The 23,067-nt window shown below is 38.4% G+C and overlaps 1 protein-coding gene across 1 annotated transcript in view; it reads left to right on the forward strand.

Annotated features, from left to right (window-relative positions):
• RIMS1 (regulating synaptic membrane exocytosis 1) overlaps nt 1-21,310 on the forward strand; it is a 461,151-nt gene extending 439,841 nt beyond the window's left edge. Inside the window, 5 exon segments of the mRNA XM_047760358.1 lie at nt 10,614-10,752; nt 12,902-13,014; nt 16,126-16,227; nt 17,322-17,461; nt 19,026-21,310. Coding sequence (XP_047616314.1) covers nt 10,614-10,752; nt 12,902-13,014; nt 16,126-16,227; nt 17,322-17,461; nt 19,026-19,244 — 713 coding nt within the window. The 3' untranslated portion in view covers nt 19,245-21,310.
• Nucleotides 21,311-23,067: the final 1,757 nt, after the last annotated feature.

Genomic DNA, 23,067 nt, shown 5'->3' on the forward strand with positions numbered 1-23,067 from the left:
GTTTCAATTAAAGTATTGACTTAGAACAAAGGAAAGAAAATAGGTTTGATCTAAGTGTGTATATTCACTACTCCTGGCCAGATAAATCTGAGGTCTTATTTTCTCAGCATCGAGTTGGTAATAAACAATTTAGGTATATTCCTGTAATACTTCAGACCACTTTTTAATCAAGACAAGCTGAAATAAAGTTAACCTCATTCTCAGACCATTTAGATCTGATGGTTTTTCCCCAGGTGCTTTAAATTGTATTTAAATCCTCACATTTATTAAATAAGAAGATGACCTTAAAACGTGTCCACTCCCTAGCTGTACAGATGTTTTCAGGCTGCCGTGACAAAATACCGCCGACTGCATGGTTCAAATAATAGAAATTTATGTGCTCACAGTTCTAGAGGCCAGGGTCCAAGATCAAGGTGTGGGCAGGTGTGGTTTCTCCTGACGCCTCTCTCCTGGGCTTGCAGGTGGTGCCCTCTGGCCCCTTCTCCACATGGTGGTCTCTCTCTGTGTCCTGATCTCTTCTTCTTGTAAGGACACCAGTCGGGTGGGATTTGGGCTCCCTGGGAGGGTGGTAGTGGGGCTTACTTTAACTTAATCATCTCTTTAAAGGCCCTATCTCCAGACACAGTCACATTCTAAGGTCCTGGAGGTTAGGACCTTGACCTATGAGTGGCGTGGGGAGAGGTCCTAATTCAGTCCATGACTCGGACACACTTTGGAAAACATGGAGTCCGGGAAGTCAAGCAGTGAGAAGTCCAGCACCTGGCTGTCCCCTCCCTGACATCTATGGCCAAAACGGGGTGTGGCACGAGTAGTATGTTTCAGTGAACAAACACCTCTTTACCTAAACATTTGGGGCAGCCTTATTAAGTTTAATATACCCATTATATAAAAGCCCCACTTGGACTTGCTCTTACTTACATATTTACCAGCTCTTCAAGAGGAAAGATTGATGCCACCATAGCAAATGTTTGCTGAAAAGTTCTGTGTGGTTGAGTGAGCTGAGCTCATCTGGTGGTAGGTGTTTTTAGGGCAGCTCTGGCTTCTCACCGGAGAACTGCTATTAGCAGCAGATGGACTGAAAAACAAAGGTCAGTGTTCAGAAGGGACAGCCCCTTTTCTTTTCTTTTCTTTTTTTTTTTTTTGGCTTTTTGTTTGTTTGTTTGTTTTTATGGCCACACCTGTGGCATATGGAAGTTCCCAGGCTAGGGGTAGAATCCGAGCTGTAGGCCCTGGCCTACACCACAGCCACAGCAATGTGGGATCTGAGCTGCGTCTGCGACCTACACCACAGTTCACTGGAACACCAATCCTTAACCCACTGAGCAAGGCCAGGGATTGAACCCACATCCTCATGGATACTATTCGGGTTCCTTAACACTGAGCCATGATGGGAACTCCCCATTTTCTAAAGCTGTATCTGCAGAGAACTTAAGGTACATGGCAGCAAAGGAACATCTTATCTCTTTCGGGTTAGGGGATGGAGTAAGATACAGTAAGAGGATAACTGTATCACTGGAAAAGATGGGAAGACTTCTGAAAATATCATCAAGGGAATTTATTCCATTCATCTCACAAAAATATTCTGATGATATTATGCTTAGCTTCTTAACCCCTGTATACCTTTCATTATAAACTTCTTTGGAAAATGAAGAGGAAAGGGATATAGTAGATTCACAGCTTTAGGATTAAATTGGAGAATCAATGAGGGAAAGCATAAACGTCAAAGAACCCTCGTGGGATTTTTCTAAAAATATCCTTCAGACCAATAAAACTTTTACAAGTTGTACTTAACTGGCGTGGGATGAAATATCAAAACCTTAGCCCAGTACAAAAGGAACATTTTTGTTTGTTTAAAACTTACCCCCACCCCAAACCACCATGACCCTGTTAGAACAGACTGCCTAATAAAAGTTTCCAACTGTGTGATTACCACAACATTCGAAGCATCTGACATCATCAAGGGAGAATTGCTAAGGATTTTCTTGGAAAAGATGAGCTCTGGATATCTGTGTTGTATGGTACATAATGTGGGTATAATAGGTAATAAGACCAAGACCTTGAGGTCAGTAAGAACAGCTGCCCTGTGAGCTCCTGTGGGAGCCTCCTGGGCCTGGTTCCTCAGCCTTGAGATCCCTGGGGACTCACCAGTCACAAAAGTCTGGTCACCCTAGAAACACACCCATCCCAAAGGGCCATGCTCTTTACTGAATTTATGTAAGATAAATACCAAAATTATTGAATTATTAAATTATTGAATTATGACCTAATTATCAAATTTATGTTAAGATAAATACCTAAAGCTTAATACATATAAAATAAATCCTCCATGTTGCCGTTACATTGAATCACAGTTAAACTCATACTTGCCGGTCTCTCCTGCCGGGCCAGGAGCTGGTTAGAGTCAGGGCCTCTTTCCTTTCCATGTTCACATACACAGAACTGGCCCAAAGCACTCAGGAAATCGTTTATTGAATAATTAAATAAGGGATGAATGGACAAAACATATATTAACCACCATAACTCTTCTGTTTAAAAATAACTGAGTTTTGGAGTCTCTGGAGGCCTAGTGGGTTAAGGATTCAGCATTATCACTGTTATGGCTTGGGTTCAGTCCCTGGCCCAGAAGTTCTGCATGCCAAGGACATGCCCCCCCCCCCCAAAAAAAAGGGAATTTAAGAATGTATATATGTTTATAAATGAGTCACTTTGCTGTATAGCAGAAATCGGCACATTGTGACTCAACTATCATTTAAAAAAATTTTAAATAAAATTTTAAAAAAATAAAAATAGGGAGTTCCCTGTATGACACAGAGGGTTAAAAATCCAACTGCAGCAGCTTGGGTCACAGCCGTGACTTGGATTCAATCTCTGGCCTGGGAACTTCTATATGCCTTGGGTGGCCATTAAAAAAATAAATAAAATGTAAAATTAAAAAAATTGAAGTAAAAGTGAAAATAACTGAGTTTTCTCATACCATCTTCCATCATGTTCTACCCCAAGAGATTGGAGACTGGACATAGTTCCCTGCACTGTACAAGAATATGAATATATATATATGACTATATATATGACTGAGTCACTGCTGTATAGCAGAAATTGACACAACAGTATAAATCAATTATACTCTAATCTTAAAAAAGAAAAACTGAGTTTTGCCCCTGTACATAGAAGAAAAATCTTATCACTGATCTCAGTTGTTACTTTCAGGGTAACCAAAAAGTTGCCCTTACTCTGTAGTTTCTCTTTGTGAGTTAATAGAACATTATTACATTTATCTTTTGGGCCCAAACTGTTTAAGCAATGAGGTGATATTCTTCTACTACTTTTTTCAGTTATTGGATGGAATTGACTATTCTTTGGATATTGGGCTTTGACTAAAAGATGATCTTCAGACATCATCTATCTTTATTCACCTCGCCAACCAATAACATTAGACCTGAAACTGGTGTGTTTGACACTGTGTTTTTATCGATTCCCATCTGCATGGAAACAAACTCTAATATCAGAGCTTAAAAAATAGACAGCCTCCCCTCATGCTATGGGACTCTTTCTCAGTCACTGCAGACCTTTTGGAGATGGTCCCAGTAGCCACTCTGCCTCCTCCTCTCTCATTCTCTCTTCTGACTGGTCATTCCCTTCAAGCCCTCAGCCCCACTACATCACCAGATCCACGGCTCGTGGATCCAGGCACTGTCATCACCTCTATGTGTCTGCTTCTTGCTAAAATTCTGAGTAGTAGTCAACACTGAGTTATCTTACTTCCTGAAACTCTTTATTCTTCTAATTTCTGCTCCATGACACGCTTTCTCTCTATACCTTAAAAGGTCTCCCCTTGTGGACCCCGTAATAGCCTTGACTTTCTTCTGGACCACTAAATATGGAAATATCCTCACCTCCATGGTGGCTCCTCTGTTCCTCTCTCTCTGCGCTCTCTCCCTGTTACACTTAATATTCCATCTGTGTGCTGGTATGTCCTGTCTGTCCTTCTGTCTGACTAGCTTCCTACCTACCTTCTGACCTAATCTCTGGCCCTGACCTGTCCCTCACCTGCTGACTCTTCCTACTTTACCCTTCACAGGGCTATTTAGGGCCCCGTGGACATCGGGAATTCAGAATTTCCACCAACCACATGTTCCTCTTCCTTTCCAGGAAGTGATACTATTATCCAACTAGTTTTCCTAACTGAAAACCTGAAAGTTACTTACTCCTCCTGTTTTTCTGAACCATCCACACATCTGGTAGAGCAAGGACTTCAGTTCACTGCAGGGCACACTCCTTTATCTCCATGGCTACTCCTCCCCCCCGCCCCTGCAACCAAGGCCACCGTTTCTCTCTTCTTAGGGAAGGAAGTGGCCTTCTCATCTTCTGCCTCTGCAACTTCTAATTCCTACAGCTCATTCCCACACCGTAGCTCCAGGGATCCATGGAGAATAGAACTCAGATCCTGACCTTCCCCTGCTTCCCACCACACTTAGTACAGAGTCCAGGCCACTGCCCAGCGGGGCCTGCCCCAGCTCCTTCAGCCTCCTCCCCTCCAGCCCTGGCTGGTCAAACCCACCCTGACCGTCCTTAGCTTCTCAGACATGCCAGGGACCCTCCTCAGGGTCCTGCCCTCGCACCTTCTGCCTGAAACATCTTTCCTTCAGATCTACGAGTGAGGGCTGCCCTTTCTACACTCTCAGAAGTGACCTTCCCTTCCAGCTAATCAGAAGAAACTCACTGTACTGAGACAGTCTCTCTCTCATTTTTTTTAAGAATACCAGTATCTGAAATTATCGTTTTTGAAAGTTTACATTATTTTGATTTTTTCAATTGAAGTATAGTTGGTTTACAATGTTGTGTCAGTTTCAGGTGTACAACAAAGTGATTCAGTTATATATGGATATCTGTATCTACATCTATCTATTTATATATGTATATACATTCTTTTTTCAGATTCTTTTCCCATGTAAGTTATTATAGAATACTGAATACAATTCCCCGTGCTATACAGTAGGTCCTTGTTGTTTATCTATTTTATATACGATGGTGGGCATATGGTAATCCCATTCTCCTAATTTATCCCTACCCCCTCCTTCTTCTTTGGTAACTAAGTTTCTTTTCTATGTCTGTGAGTCTCTTTGTGTTTTATAAATAAGTTTGTATCTTTTTTCTAGATACTACATGTAAGTGATATAATATATTTCTCTAAAATTCTCATGTTCACTGACTGGATTTAGTGGTTTATTGTATGTGCTACCCTGTCTTATTACTGGTGCGGCTGCAACACCTAGACCTATGCCTATTAGATTATGAGCACTTGCTGTGTAATGAGTACTTAGAGAGTAAATTACTAAGTCAATAAGATATTTCTAAATATAGCATCACAACAGTGTGAATATGCTTAATTCCACTGAACTAGACACTTGAAAATGGTTAAAATTGTAAAGTTTATGTTATGCATTCTTTACCTCAATAATTTTTTAAAAAATTTTGTAAATTCATGCAGACAAAAAAAATGAAATAAATTGTTACCTCATGGGATGAGAGATGAGCATGGATGGGAGATTTTTTGCTTTTGTAATTGTCTTCACTGTTTAGATTCTTTAGCCATATGCATACATTATTTTCATATTTAAAAATAAAATATATTAAAAGACAAAAACAGAGCATCTCTAAATATGGTAAGAGACACTTCACATATAACCAGCATATATATTTTAGACCATTCTGTGAAAGGAAGTTTGTTCCTCCAAAGCATTGCCTCCAGATATCATGGATTCTACTAATTTTATGTGTTGATGAATGTAGAATATTAAAATATACTGGTTTTCTAATCTTTTGTTCTTAGGACAGCAGTTGCAAGTCAAAGGTTTCATGATGTAATTTGATAGTAGACTTCATGCTTTTATCAAGTTAATGATTCTTCAGTGGATACAAATAATTTTTAAATAATTGTGGTATCCTTAGCAGACATAACAATATTTTCCAATAATTAATGGTTTAATACATTGTATTGGTATTAAAAATGACATATATGTAACATTTTATGCTATAATTATAGCATAGAGAGATAAATACTGATAATTATATCTTGTATTTGTATAGAATATATGTGATTTTAACAAAGTATTCAAACAAGCTTGTAAGCCCTTATGAAATTGTGCATGAGAATATCTGTACAGCTAAACTATTGTTTTAGTTGTAAAATAAGTAAGATCAGAGTCTGTGTTGTCTTAAACTGTGGTGTAATGGAATGATCACAGGACTGAGGTTCAGCAAATCAGGTTTCTAACCCTGCTTCTGCTGCTAATGAGGTGATCTGAGCAAGGCCCTGTCTGCACTAGAATGTAAGCTCCATCCGGGCAGAGTTTTGGTCAGTTGTGTTCTTTGCTGTATCATCAGCATCTAGAAAAGGAGAGGACCAGTGCAAGTGCTGAACAAGTATTTGTTGCATGGATTACACTTCTCCATATGCATGGTTTCCACATCTGTAAACAGTTCTTCCAATTCTTACATCCCAGATCATTTGAGAGCCCTTTGAACTTAAGTCAGACAGATTCAGAGCTGGAATCATTTACCCAGCTGTTGTTACCTGGGCCTTTATAAAATTGCTTAGTGCATCAAAGCTCTTTGCCCTGGATATTTATTAACATAAGTAAGACAAGAGCGAGATACAGGTCCATGTTTGCCATCTTCAGAAAGACTAAAAAACTTCAAAATTCAAAGTGTATTATTCAAATTCATAAAATTAAATAAGCATCAAAGTTCAATAAGCAACCTCTTCCACGATGTTTTTTCAAAGAGTATAGCACTTACTTTTTGGAAGCTATTAAGGTTTAAAATTTATCTAAGAATTTTGGGACACCCTGTAGACATACCCTTCTTTAAAAAAAATTATTGAAGTATAGTTGATTTACAATGTCATATTAGTTTCAGGTGTACAACACAGTGATTCAGTTACACTTATATATATTCTTTTTCAGATTCTTTCCCCTTACAGTTTATTACAAGATATTGAATATAGTTCCACATGCTATATAGTCAGTCCTTGTTGTTTATTTTATATATAGTAGTGTGTATATATTAATCCCAGTCTCCTAGTTTAACCCCCCCATTTCCCCTTTGGTAACCATAAGTTTGTTTTCTATGTCTGTGAGTCTCCATTTTGGAAATAAGCTCATTTGTATATTTTTCTAATATTCCACATATAAGCAATATCATATGATATTTTTCCTTCTCCATCTGACTTATTTCACTTAATATGTTAATCTCTAGGTCCATCCATATCACTGAAAATGGCATTATTTCATTCTTTTTTATGGCTGAGTGATATTCCATTGTATATATATGTACCACATCTTCTTTATCTATTCATTACTTAATGGACATTTAGGTTGCTTCTATGTCTTGGCTATTGTAAATAGTGCTGCTATGAACCCAGGGGTGCATGTATCTTTGTTTCAGAAAACTTGATATCCCTGTTTCAAAAAACAATAAAGAACACTTCAGTTTTGAATTTTTTCTTTTCATTCATTGAACAAATATGTCATGAATGACAGCCATGTGCAAGGAGTGTTAAGAAATGCAAGAGAAGCCAGGCTCTTACGGCCCACTCTCCCCATCATCTGGACTACCAGGCACACATAGAGACTCCTGGCTGAAGTCAGCATCAGCACTGGAAAGACTGCAGAGGAAATCTGAGGATTGGGTGCTGTTGACCCGACAGCGGCTCCTCCTGACCTCCCGCCAAAACTCACAGCCTCCCACCACAGCCACCGGGACCAACCCCAGTGTGGGGGCTATCGCCCTGTCCCCTCACATCCTTCACACCGACGTTTGATGAGACGTTGACCCATTTCTAATAAAACCATTGCTTCTCTGCCCCACCACTCTCCATCCCCCTTCCCTTGCCTATTTTTGTCCATAGAACTTACTACCAGGCACATTAGATATCTGTTGATTTGTTCATTGCCTTTCTTGTATAGACATACACTTATGTAAACTCCATGAGGGTGTGGCATCAGTATATCTCCGGCACCTAGAACAGTGTGGAACATCTGGTTGGTGCTTAGTAAATATTTGTTGGATGGATGAAAGAAAGATGGATGGATGGATGGATGGATGGATGGATAGAATGAAGGATAGATGGAAGGAAGGGAAGAAGGGTGAATAAATGAAAAACTTAATGTATAACTACTCTCACCTGAGCCCCAAATGGCTGTCCTTTTAACTGTTTCTCCTCCCGTACCCAGTATTGCCCCGACCATTTAAAGTTTGCCTTCATTTTTTCTAGTTAAGAATCTCATTATTTTCAATAGAATGTGGTGTTCTACCCTCACTGATTGCCTGGGGCAAAACTTTGCTGTTATTGTAGCTGGCTCACCTGGGTAAAACACCCTTGGCGCTTGCCACTTCCCTTCAGGTGGGATGCAGCCAGCATGCACACAGAGATGAAATGTTGCTCTACACAGTGACTTCATAAGGGAACTACGTCTAGGAAGGAGGCACAGGATATATATCAATAAATACCCAAACTAAACTAAAGAGCACTCAGAGTGGCCATAGACGAAGTCCCTGCCTTGAGTAAGTGTCCAGATTCTATAATGACAAGTCAAGTGGGCAAGACAAAAACCAGAAAGAGGAAAGGTAAAGAAGAATCCAGAGCCATAGATGGCAAAGTGGAGGCATCTATGCCAAGGTGGTCAAGGATGTAATTTGCTACAAATGTTTCTAAAGGACAATTTAGAGATGGCTGATAAGATTGAAGAAATTCCTTACAACTCCTAGAAATTTATTATATAAAAACTCCTATAACAATTGGAAACATTCCTAAATGTTCATCAATAAGGAGATGGTTTTGTTATGATACCACATAACCATACAATGAAACAGTGCGATCTTTAAAAGAATAAATATAGATGTGTTTGCATTATATTAAAATTGTGTTAAGTGGAATGAGAATATTGTAGGTTAGTATGAGTGATGTGATTCATACCACTGTTCTAGATATGAGGGATGATGGCGTGGGATATTCACAATGCCCTCCTCCTGGTAGAAATTAAATTGGAATTGGTGAAACAAGAAGAAGCATAAACAAATAAATCTTTACTAGCAGATGGAGCAGTCCTGGGAAGCAATACAAAGCATGGCAAAGGGGATAAAGAGTGATGGAGAAGAAGAACCCTAAATAAACAAGAAGACCAAAGGGGGGACAGGGAGGGGAAAGGGTCTGGAAGCACCATGCTTGAGGTATCCAGCAAATGCAAGGAAGACAGAAGGACAGGAGACAGTGATCACGTGGGGTGGGGGGAGGGGAGGTCTGAGAGGCATCCAGGGGCCAGGTTATAGGGCATCTGCATGCCATGAAAGCAGTTTTGGATTTTCTTTTAATTTTGATGATAAACCATCGCAAGATCTTGAGCAAAGGAATGACATATTCCACTTTATCCTTTGAAGACCTCAGCATGGCTGTTATATAGAAAACATTCAGCACTGAGTCCAGACAGTATAATTAATTACATTTTTTATTAGACCACTTACACGAGGGTTGCAGTGACCCAAAATGAGAGGTTAAGGTGAAGTTTTCATATGGTTTATTTAGGAGCGTTTCTAAGCATCTTCTTCACAGACATTTTATGATGATTGAAAAGTTTATGTGTATATACATAGTTTAGGTATGGGGTTATGAATAGAGAGAACATTTTTCCTATATTATTTATGGGTATTAAGTATTACTATGTGCAAAAAATTGAACGAAAATGAGAAATGCACATTGACTGTGTAGGTAGAAAAAACATGGTAGATTGTAAAAGTCTAACAGTCTGTCTAACCTTTTGATATTGCTCTAATCAAATAAATGTTTTAGAATGCCCTAAACCATACTATGAATGGGATGCTGGCTAGTACATTTCAAAAGGGCTCAGGGAAGTGGCTCTGAACTTAGAGTTTATCAGGAAAATGATCAGCCAGTATGATTCACAGTGCCAGGAGAGATTCAGCCCAAAACTGCAGTTGGAAGACACAGCTGTGTTGAAAGGCCCTGTGTAGCTGTGAAGCCTTGGAATTAAGATAGTGCTTGTTCTCGCTGCATAGATAACCCTGTGTCATCTCAAATGAGATGATGTATGTTCAGGTGTTGCAAATATCTTTAAATAAAAGCCTGCTGTTTCTCTTCATGCAGATTGTAGATACCTGGTAGAACTAAAATGGTGGTATGTTCCATGCTGGTTCTAAGTGCCTCTTCTCCTTTAAAGGACTTGGCCCATTCTTTTAGGTCTGTCCTCACACACTGGAGCATTCCAGATTAGGAGAGAACTCTTAGGTTCCACATAACGGTTTGGTGCAAAATCTAGTTTTTCATTGAAATTGACAGCTTCAGCAGCAGTAACAGAAGGTATTCACTTCGGTTCGTTGGGATCCAGGCCGTCTCTGGGGCTGGTACCTTGTGCCACTGTCTCCTTGGCCATTGCATCCTTTGGCAAAGAGACTTAATTAGAGGATTCTCTTAGACACTTTTTCTGAGTAAATGTTTCATTATATGCATAATTAACTGCTCTATTTGCAGCATCAATCAATCTCAGGGGGGACTGTCTTAAACCAACTTAAGAGTTTCTTTTACTCTCTCCTGTCAGAGTCAGGCCACAAGAAGTTGAAAAGCACCATACAGAGAAGCACAGAAACAGGAATGGCAGCAGAGATGAGGAAGATGGTACGGCAGCCCAGTCGGGAGTCGACAGACGGCAGCATTAACAGCTACAGCTCCGAGGGAAAGTAAGTGATGCTAGCACATCTGTGTGGCTTGGCACCAAGGCTTGTGTAGTCATAGCGAGAAGAACAAAGCTACCAAGGCTTTGGGGGCTATCACGAAGCTTCTATATTTAATCAGAAGTTCAATCATCCATTTTAACATAGCCTGACTTCTTCTGATACATACACACGGGCACATCTCTGCACCTGGTCATGCAGACCTTTCAAAGGGATGGAAAAATGGTGGACTAACATGAATAAACTGATGTCCGTCATCCAGAAAAGCTCAGAATAGTCCATTATCAGATGGTTATTATAGAAATGCCACATTTAATGGACTCTTTCATAGGGAAAACTCATTCATTGCCTGGTCCAGATGCCAAAATCTGAATTAAAATGTCTAAGTGAGAAACTAAGTGCCCAGTTCCTACTTTCTCCAAACTATGTTGGGCTCTAAGTTGTTGTAAGTATAATATTCTCATAATAACAGCTTACATTTTCTTACATCACGAATTCATTTTATACCTTAGGAAAAAAGCCCAGGATCTCTCTTCTTCATTATTTTTCTGATTAAAGAGTTTTAGTTAATCCTGAAACAAATTAATTTTGAAAAAAAAACTAGATTTTTAGTTTACTGGATTTTCTCTTAACCATTTCATATAGATCCTGCATAAAACCTGCATTTTTCTATGCTTGAGAAATTTTATGATGAAACTGAACTTTTGCCGAGGTGATAGATCTTACCAATAAGTAATTGTCATTCCACAGGGGGTTGCTTGGGAATCAACCATGCCATAATTATTTAGTACCATTCAAATATCTTTTTACCGATCTAAAATTAATAATTTATTTTGTTTTACTTGCATTTGCCTATTTGGTTCACAAAATGAAATAAATTGTGCCAAGTTTATGTTCATGATAGGCTTTCCCATACCTGAAATGAGTGATTCTGTTTATTTGATCCAGTTATTGGTAAGAATGCTCCCAGCAAGGTATAGCTAAGATCAAAAGTCAGCAGGCATGAAGCTACTGAAGTTAAACTTGCTAATAAAATACCAGTGTTTGCTGAAGTATCATGAAGCAACCTGCAAATAAAGGCTGGAGACATTGTATTCTGATATAAAAATTAACACATCTAATCATATTTACCTCCACCATGGATAAGCCACTTAACACCTCATAGATATGTTTTATAGTCTCTGGATGAGATATAATAGACACTCTAATTCCTTTGATTGTGAAGAAATAATATATATGAAAGCACATTGGAAACAATCGATCTTTATGGAAATCTGTTTATTCCAAAAATTACTTCTTGAAGCCCAACAATGTAACAAGCCTTGTTCTTGCTACCCAGGAGACATCAGTAAACAAGAGTATATAGGCTGGGGTTTCAGGCAGTCCTGGTGTGGCATGTTTTAACCCATTCATTTCCATTTGAACTTTAAAAAAAAAAATCTCAGATAATGTGAGACTTTAATTTGCTCAAAAAGGAAAAACGTAATAAACATTTTAAAAATTTTTTATAGCTAAACCTATTGTATATGGAAGTTCCCAGGCCAGAGGTCAAATCTGAGCCACAGCTGCAACCTAAGCCATAGCTTGTAGCAATGCCAGATCCTTTCACCTGGGGATTGAACCTGCGCCTTCACGGTGACTGGAGCTGCTGCAGCTGGGTTCTTTACCCACTGTGCCACAACAGCAGGAACGCCAAACAAAATTAAACATTTTTATTTGTAAATAAGAGTTTGTACTCTACTGTAATATTTTTTCAAGAAATTATTGGTAATTTCTTAAAATGTAGCACCAATGTTACCTAATGTTCATGAGCAATTATTTATACAGTTCATAGTATAAACATTTGCATCTTATTCTTACGTCGGGGATACACTTCTGTAGGGATTTGTATTTGTAAAGTGTCCAGAAAACTTACTGCCTTAAAAACTATAACTTAGCCCTCCTGAATAGAACATCATCTTTAAACTTATAGTTTAGACCTTTTCTCGATCAGTGCTGAGCCTCATGCTTGGCTCAGAGGCAATGCAAAGAATCAGTAAGTAAACTGATTGCCTAAGTACAGTTTGATTCATGATCATAATTCGTAGTCTAATGGAAACTAGTGAAAAGAATTATAGGAGATTTTATGTTTTGGTTTTTGTCATTTTGCTAATAGCTTAATATTTCCTGGAGTGCGACTAGGAGCGGATAGTCAATTTAGTGATTTTCTTGATGGATTGGGACCAGCCCAGCTTGTTGGCCGCCAAACCCTCGCCACCCCTGCAATGGGTAAGAATAATTATTTTCACTCAAGAAAACTGATGTTTCAAGGTTGGCAAGATCATTTAAAGTGGCATAATAGTAATACAAATGAGAAGCAACATTTTGGCTCAGGTGTTACTGGTTTCAAATGATTCATCTAATTGCGAATGCGTTTTTCTAACTTGGGGTATTAAGTTAGTCATCAACCTTTGAATTATCAAAATGCTGTTATGATAGAGACTCTACAGTAGATCCAAATGTAGGAGAAGGGGAGCATTTCCTAGCATGGAGAAAACAATGGATTATTCAGTAAAGGGTGTTGGCGTAAGTGTTTATGCAAAAAATTTAATGAAATTACCTCTCTACTTAAGATCTTAAAGAAATAATATTTTGGACTCAATTGCAAAAGAGAAATGGGATGTAGAAAAACACTAGAAAATACTGAAAAGCATTTAAGTTACTGTTTCTATAGTCTTGGAGTGGGAAAGAACTTCCAAACTAAAGCCAGATAAATCAAAAACTACTGGCAAAATATACCATCAATGAAGTTTTAAGGAAGATAATAAACGGAGAAAATTATATGTAACCTATGCAAATGATACTTCCCTGAAGGATATGAGATTGCAGCTTGAAAGGACCTATAAAGTAGTCAGCAAAATGCATGAGAACAGGTCAACACAAAGACATTATCTTGCAATTTTATAGCACAGAGATTAATGGAAAATCCCACAAATTTCCTAAGAGAAAAAAGAAGTTAAATAATTTTATGCAAACTATCCAAAATCTAATTCTCATTGGACTCTTCAATAACAATACTAGCATCCAGAAGATAAGCACTGCCTTCCAAATTCTGAGTAACAATTGATTTCCAATGTAGAGTGCAGTAGCCAGCCAAATCATCAAGTCAGTTTGAGGCTGGAATACATACTCAGACAAGAAGGCTCTCAAAACATTTTTCTCATACTCAACACTGCTCAGAAAGATATTAGAGGATATCCTTCAACAAAATATGTGCATTTAAAGACTGTGAACTAAAAAAGAGGAATATGAGATCCAATAAATAAATGCTTCCACACAAGAGAGAAATGGTTGGGATACCCAGGATGGTAGTGAAGGAAAATCTAAGAAAACAGCTGCAGCAAGCATTAAAGGCAGCTTTCCCAAATTGTAGCATGTCCGATTCATAAGATGAAATCTATAGAACACCTAATGTGTTTGATTTTATGGAAGAGATAAACTGCCAGAAGAGAGTAAGAGTTGAAGTAATGATATCAATGTATAAAACTAAGCAAATGCTGCCTTTTTTTTTTTTTTTTGTCTCTTTGCCTTTTCCAGGGCCACTCCTGTGGCATATGGAGATTCCCAGGCTAGGTAGGGGTCTAATCTGAGCTGCGGCCACTGGCCTACGCCAGAGCCACAGCAACGCAGGATCCGAGTCGCATCTGCAGCTTACACCACAGCTCACAGCTGAGCAAGGCCAGGGAGTGAACCCACAACCTCATGGTTCCTAGTCGGATTCGTTAACCACTGAGCCATGACAGGAACTCCGCAAATGCTTTTTAAAAGACACTTACTAGGTGTTGTAGGGAAAAGGAAGCATGTTCAAGAAGTGAGAAGTAATCATAGTATTGCAGTTCCCTCAGCTATAAATATTGTTACATGATTATAATATAAATATTAATAGGCGAATGGGAGGGATTACGGGAAATGTCAAATATGAGTCGGTGGTAGAAAGGCAGTGAAAGTGAGTGCAATTAGGGGTCAATAATATGTAAAACCGAAAAACAGGAAAATGCTAAGTATAATATTCAGAGATAGGGGTGCAAATGCCAAAAACGTAAAACATAAATCAGTTGAAGTATTGTAAATTTTGAAAGCAGTGACCATTACAAGACAAGTTGAGAGAGAGACTGGGACTATTTTATACTAATAAAGAGCAGTTAGACTCTTTAAGCTATGTGTTTATGTGATAAAACCAAAACAAAAACCCAAGTGTCCCTAGGACCTAAGGTCTGAAACAGAACTATTGTAAAACTAATGAACCATCCAGAACCACAACATTGATCAATGGGCCAGGCAAATAAAAGAAATTCACAACTGAGAAAATGGAGATGATTCAACCAACTAAAAAATAACTTAGAAATAATTATAGTTAACATTTTCAGGGATAAAGTATCATATCATTCAAGAAAACATTGAGCATCTTATAAAAATGGGTAAAGGGCATGAACAGGCAATACAAAAGAAAGAATAGAAATTGAAAATATTTAGGAATATGTTCAACCTCCTAGTCATCAAAGAAAGGCTAATAATAACTTTTTGAACATCAGATTGGTAAAAAGTAGGCTTATTGCTAATAACTGTTAACGGGCTGTGCGAAATGGGAAGACGTTCTTCTGGTGCGAGTGCAAACTGGCACAGCCTTTCTGAAGGATAGTTGGCAATAAGTGTGAAATTTTTGAATGTCCATTTAATTAGAACTTCTACATAAAATTGTTCATTCTAATGCTGTTTATGATAACAGCAATGTAGATAACTTATTTTTTCCATCCACAGGGATCTAGTTAAATAGGATAAATAGGTAATTACTTGCCCATTCATTGATCCATGGAGTAAGTTGAGGATGTATGGCAGATGGATGGATGGATGGATGGATGGATAGATGGATAGATAGATAGATGATAGATAGATAGATGATAGGAAGGAGATAGAAAGGAATAAAAGAAGGAAAAAACAGATTTGTTTGAAATTTCTAGGATATTAATAATGATTTTCTCTAGAAAATGGAAATACAGATAATTATATTTTTATTAAGAAAAATTATATACTAGATGACGTAAAGGATAAGAAATCTTATTAAAGTAAAAGAATCACTTAAATACTTTAGTATTGTTGCAGTTAAACACTTTAAAGCTAGTATGAGACTCTCCTGAGTTGAATGAGCATCAGAGAAATGAAGAGAAACTTTTCAAAATCTGATTTGGACATAGGAAAAGAAAAGTGGGGTTGGGGGCTCTAAATATTAGTTTTTTATCAAGATCACGAAGGTTGTAATTTAAAGTCTGTTATGGACCTCTTAGTTTTTTATCTGCATATGACTGCAGAGAAGCTGAAACATTTTGCTTTCTCCACTTGCAGGTGATATACAAATTGGAATGGAGGATAAAAAGGGCCAGTTAGAAGTTGAAGTTATTAGAGCACGAAGCCTCACTCAAAAACCTGGCTCCAAATCTACGCCAGGTAAGGAGAGGCCTCACTGAGTTTGGAAAAGAGCATCTTACATGGGCAAAAACCTTAAAACATTTGCTGCATTTCAATTTGATATCCTCTGTTTTGCATTATCTCTTTCAAAATACAGCCTTTTCTATGTTCTTGAGTATATGCAAGTGGAGCTGGGTTTTCCTTACACAATTATTCTGTCAGAAAGTATTAGGAAGTGTATTGTCCCAGAAAGGCAAGTTTAGTTAGGTTTGCTTCTTAGTTTGTGTCAGTTTCTTATGCACATTTACAAGTGCAAGAAAAATTCATTTCTAGTCATAAAAAGGATGGGATTTTATTTCTTTTTAAATGATTTTTATTTTTTCCATTATAGCTGGTTTACAGTGTTCTGTCAATTTTCTAATGTACAGCAAAGTGACCCAGTCACACATACATATATACATTATTTTTCTCACATTATTCTCCATCATGCTCCATTGTAAGTGACTAGATACAGTTCCCAGTGCTATAGAGCAGGATCTCATTGCTTATCTATTCCAAAGGCAATAGTTTGCATCTATTAACCCCAGATTCCCAGTCCATCCCACTCCCTCCCCTTCCCCCTTGGCAACCACAAGTCTGTTCTCCAAACCCATGAGTTTCTTTTCTGTGGAAAGGTTCATTTGTGCCATATATTAGATTGCAGATATAGGGGCTATTATATGGTATTTGTCTTTTTCTTCCTGACTTACTTCACTTAGTATGAGAGTCTCTAGTTCCATCCACATTGCTGCAAATGGCATTATTTTGTTCTTTTTTATGGCTGAGTAGTACATTTTAGATATAAAATAAGCTTTAAGATGGAAATGTGTATTGTATTGCCATCCATAAACCAAATAAGTTAGAATCTTGTGATAACTTTACATACTTTTACTTGAAATGAGGAAAATGGCATTCACAGTAACACATAAGTTTCAAGGAATAGAATTTATGGAGCACTGAAAAGTTTTAATGATTTAAATGATCAATGGGGAACTTTCAATAAGCACCTGTACTTCTCTACTAAAGCATTCTCTAATAAAATCAATTTCAATTAAAGGAATAACTTCTTATATGTTAATGTTACTTTTCCTCAGCTCCATATGTCAAAGTGTATCTTTTGGAGAATGGGGCCTGCATAGCCAAGAAGAAGACAAGAATTGCACGAAAGACCCTTGATCCCTTGTATCAACAGTCCCTGGTTTTTGATGAAAGTCCACAGGGTAAAGTCCTTCAGGTCAGTAATAGCCGATTTGACTTATTACACTGGACTATACACATTATCCACATCAACATTGAAGGGGTGGTCCAACAGGAAGAGAATAAAGTTCAATAATGTAGTATAGCATCCCTGAGTGGAAAAACAAACAAAAAATTTACGATACAAATAACCTATAGTGTCAAAAATATCTGATGGTTCTAATGGAAAACAAAATTTTTATTTTCACTCTGCTTTTCTTCTTTCTCTCCATCCTCTCCTTCTACTTTGCCCTATTTCCCATGTCTCACTTCTTCTAGCTAAAGGATAGATACATACGTACATACATAATTGATAGATAGGTAGATGATTGATAGAAAGATAGATATATAATTGATAGAAAGGTAGATGATAGATAATGGATAATGGATTAGATAGATGATAGATGATCAATAGATAGATAGATAGATAGATAGATAGATAGATAGATAGATAGATAGATAGATAATCAGGGCATTCAATGCTAACAATAGTTTGTAGAGCATTACCATGTGCCTGACATAGGATACAAAGAGGAAGAAAGGAAAGGACCAGCAAACATGTGGGACTGGTTGAATGCCAGATGCGTTGTTAGGTGCTTCCATATATTACCTTTTCTAAATGTGTGGACCACCATTATCCCCCTTTTAAACATCACATCTGAGGATCACAGGGATTAATTTGTCAAGGTCACTCAAAAAATTGAAAAGCCAAGCTTCACCAAATGTATTCATTTGAGACCCTTTATGGGTCACGGAGGATTGGAAATTGTCCCTCCAAACAGTATAATGGAAATCTTACCTGCCACCGAAAGAAGTTAAGCCAGATTGTGGTAATGGTCAGTGAGTTCCCTGACTTATTAACCTTCTGGTCAAGTCAAAATCATCAGGCTAGTGCTCAAAAGCCACCAGCTTACAATTACTGTGCATTCTGTGTCATCACTAACAAGTCCATGATGTAAAAGAAACTTGATGAGTATTCTCATACCCTATACATAGTCCATCGTACATGCACGCCACTGTACACGGACTTGGGTTGTTGCGTCCTCCCAGCTTGCACAAATTTCTATTTGTATATCTCTGAGACTGTGCACATTGTTTATATATAGTAGTTGCTAAAGAAGGTTTTGAAATTTTTTTTTTGCCCCACTGAAAAAAAAACATGTGGAAGTTCCCTGGCCAGGGACCAAACCTGTGTGCCACCACAGCAACCTGAGCCACAGCAGTGACAACACTGGATCCTTAACCCACTGTGCCACCAGGGAACTCCTGCATGTATATATAAATAAACTTGTATTTTTATTTTGAACATGGTTTATGTAGACAGTCCCCCTCATTGACTAGGGAAGCATTATTTGCATTCCATCAAATCTAAAAATCATTGTGAAGTGTCTCCATGAGCACCTCAGTGCAGTTATCTTCGGATCTATTACACCTCCTTGGTCTTGGGTATAGTCACTTCCTCTCCTTCCTTGATGGGGCCACTTTTACAGAACACTTTGCTTTCAACTCTTCGAGGTGAAAGAGAGAAGAACAGGTTTCACTGCTGTTCTCTGTCTCTGCAGGTGATTGTCTGGGGGGACTACGGCAGGATGGACCATAAATGCTTTATGGGTGTGGCTCAGATCTTGTTGGAGGAACTCGATCTTTCCAGCATGGTCATCGGCTGGTACAAGCTGTTCCCACCATCATCGCTGGTGGACCCCACACTCACCCCTCTGACCCGCCGGGCTTCCCAATCATCTCTGGAAAGTTCAACGGGTCCCCCCTGCATCCGATCCTAATGAACTTACACAAGAGTCGTTCCAGTCAGACTCTACCTTTCAGGATAAAAATCTGAACCAGATATTTCATAATCAAAAGCATTATTGGAGACAGACAATCAACTTGTGTTTTTGCCTGTAGTTGTTTTTCAACAATCTGTCCCAATCGTTGTTTAAAACCTGGCTTCACATGACAGAACAAGGCAGTCTATCCAATTACAGGAAGAGTCAACGTGCTAGTGAGAATCACTGATGCTTCTAAACAAATAGAAAGAGAGGAAACTTCAAATTCACACACACACACACACATACACAAACCCCAAAAGGAACAAACTGGAAACTCTCACTCTGTGAAAAGTTGTGTTTTACATGTTTCTGCACAAACCACAAGCAGTGTTATTTCCCTGGTGTTTGAGAAATTTTGTTTATTTGTGTGTTATTTGTTGATTTCGGTTTCTTGATTTGTTTTGTTTTTCACTGTATTTGTTTTTTCCACTAGTTTTCAGCTGTGTCACGACAGGCCTCATGCTGTTTACAGAGACCCTTCCTTTCTTTTTCCAAAAGCATCAAAAAAAAAAAAAAAAAAAGGGCTGAAGCTGTCTCTGTAGCGTTTCTCCAAAGTGTGCACAAGACAAATGAGGCCATGCAGGGTTTCACCCACTTCCATTTTTTAAATTCTTCACAGACTTGTGTGTAGAAACCCAGAAAACAAAAAATTATTTTCCAAAAAACAGGTAATCACAGAAGCCCTTTTTTGAAAGAAGAGCATATCTCTGTTTGCATTCTAGAACACTGATTTATGTCTTCCATTGTTTTGCATGGAAGACTTTTACAGAGCTCAGTCTATAGCTAGTGCTAACCACATCCTTGTACCTTGGAAACACTACTTATAATGCCTTTTTCTTCCTGACATCCAAAAAAAAAAAAAAGAGTAAATGCTCATGGGTATTAAACATATATTTTGACCTCCCAAAATGGTGACTAGAAGTGGATTTGAGCCTCAGATATTTTTGGCGATGCCCAGGCTCCTTGGCCATGTCTCAGTGTAGACACACCATCCATCCCAGAAAGAGCATGGTATGGCTGTTAATATTCCACTGGAAATTCCAGTTGAAATATTCTGCACTAAACTAATGTTTTTATCAAATTTTAGTTTACATTTCTTTGAGATTGATGCAAGCACAAAGCTTGGTTTTTTAAAGCAAAGTATCTTACTTTTGGGGGGGGGATAAAACAAAGTCAAATTTCAATTTGCATTTTCTTCATCTGGGTTTTTCTGGGCCTTGAATTCCCTTGTGACCTTCTGTATATGTGCATCGAGACGTCCTCCCTCCTTTTATGAGTCACTCAACTTTTGTGATTACACAAATAGAGCAGCATGACTCAAAACTGTTCAAAGCCGCATGCACATTTCGTTAAAAAAAAAAAAGAAAAAAAAAAGAAAAAGAAAAGAAAGAAAAAAGAAAAGAAACAAAAGGCCATTTAATAATGTATGTTAGTTCCACATAGGCCAGCTTGTATGTTGCATGTACTTGTACAGTTTGCTTGTTAATTACTCTACTGAAATAACCAAGAAATCTAAGCCATCCATTTTTGTTATAGACATTTTGCAGGTTTTAGCCAGACTCAGTCTGTGAGTCTGGGGTGAAATGTCTATCAATGGACTTTATTTTTTACCCTCTGGAAAACGTGATGGAGTATGGACCAAATTCCTCCTAATAAATATTTTGGTGTAGATTCCTCGTGTGGGGCTGTAACACATGTAGACACTGTGTACACATAGGTTTTAATCCATAGACATACTGCCTGCACCAAGTGAATTATTTATTATTTACACACGCCAGAATTACCTGCCCATTGTTCCCAGGGCACAGATTGACCACTACCCACCATGCTGAGCAGGAAGAGCTGAAGCATTGGTGAACTTCTACTAGATTCCGTTCTGTCTTAGTGGCCAACGATCAACTGATTCTAATTGGGTAGTATCTTTCTATTTTGACCACTTGTCTTAACACTCCCCTGTGCTTTTAAATGAACTTCCAACTCATGTATGTAAACATGTTTAATAAAACTTACTTTTCATGTCAGTCAGTAGCCACCTGTGTTCTGTGTTTTGCCAGACAGCCATTGTGGGTTCCACGGCGCAAGACAGGAGCCAGATCTGGGCAAGGGAGGTGGGGTTTGCCATCTGCTGCAGGTACTTGACTTGTCACCGCACTATTTGTGTCTTAATCTAAGGTCCAAAGGGTACTTTGCATCACATACAAGGTTTCACTTTGTCAGCCTGTCTAAGTGAGCACATGACTTTACTTCTGAAAAGTGGCATTATTGAAAACAATAAATCTCAGTAAGAATCAAATGGAGGATTGTTTTTCTGCTGCTGTTTCAGTCTGCTGTTGTCCAATTGCCAGATCATTTCAAGTTATGTGACACATCAAAATATTAACTACCATGTCTCTCATTGAAGCGCCTGGTTCCTATTTCCATTGGTTCCTCCAGACATCTCTGATTTGTAGAGCCTTGCCCTGGAGTAGGCCAACTCAACCAACCAGGCAAGACCGTAAATCGTCTTCAATAGGATCTTAGGTGATAAATATACCTTCAGAGATAATAGTTGAGTCTCTAAAAATAATATGTTAAAGGAAAACTATTAGTTTTCTTAATTTAATTTCATGATACTTTCTTTTCTTCTCCAAAAATGTGTTCATACATTTCACACGACACTTGGTAAGCACCAGTTTCATTGGCATTGCTGTAAAATAACTGTTGTGATCTAGCCTCCACTTTCTAGGAGCCCCTTACATTTTTAGAGAACACACTGGCTTTAACTTTGTAAAACAGTAAACACAACTCAGTCAACATCAAATTTGAGATAATCACCTGTTTAAAGTTTTGTAAACAGTTGACTGAATTTTAGCCTATTGAGTCAGCCAGTTGTTTGGTCTATAAGACATGGAATTATCTGTTAAGCTGGGTCAACAGGAGACAAAAACAACTGGTCAGTTCATTTTACAACAAACTGTCAGAGCAGAGCTGTTTAAAGCACGGGCAGTAAGAATAGTCCATCACTGGGGGTGGGCAGCAGGACACCCACAAGTCAGCCACTGAAATTGGCAACAGAATATGGCTTGAGAATTCGCTGGCTAGACAGGCACAAAAGCAGAAATTGCTCCTCAAATCAGATAGGTTTGCACAACGTTGTGATTTCAAGGAAATGATACACTTTGCTGTACACGTGAAACTAATACAACATTGTAAGTCAACTGTACTCCAGTAAAATAAACAAACAAAACCAAAAAAGCGATGGAGTGGACATAGCTGGAAGGGTAGCCATTCTGCTAAATTTTCAGGGTTTCTTACTGACTGACAGTTTCTGGAAATCCCAGCCTGAGATGTGTGATCTGATTATGCTTAACCAACATCACTAAGGTCTTTGTTGGTACTAGATATTAAGTAAGTATTTGGCATATAAAAAGGAAAACAAGAAACAAAATGGATCCTGTCTCAAAGGAGCTCCCTGCCTGCCACAGAGATCAGTTCTAAAGAAATAATTACCATGACGTATTTGACTTGCATACAAAGAGCTGCAGGATTACGTTTAATTCTCACATAGCCCTACAAATTAAGTACTTTAGGACCCCTATGCACATAAAGGATCTAGGAGAAGCCAAGCTGCAGACCAAAGTTTTTGGTTGGGGTCTGAACCAAGCTCTGGCTGACTCCAGAGCCTGCCCTGATGATCACTGCACCCTCTGATGTGTGCTGACAGCTGGGCTCAGTCTTCAAGAAAGGAGAATCCGTGGACTGGGGAAGGACTCCAATCCAAACCATTCTCCCACCTTAA

The sequence above is a fragment of the Phacochoerus africanus genome, chromosome 2 (genome assembly GCF_016906955.1).
Source record: "Phacochoerus africanus isolate WHEZ1 chromosome 2, ROS_Pafr_v1, whole genome shotgun sequence".
NCBI classification, from domain to species: domain Eukaryota; kingdom Metazoa; phylum Chordata; class Mammalia; order Artiodactyla; family Suidae; genus Phacochoerus; species Phacochoerus africanus.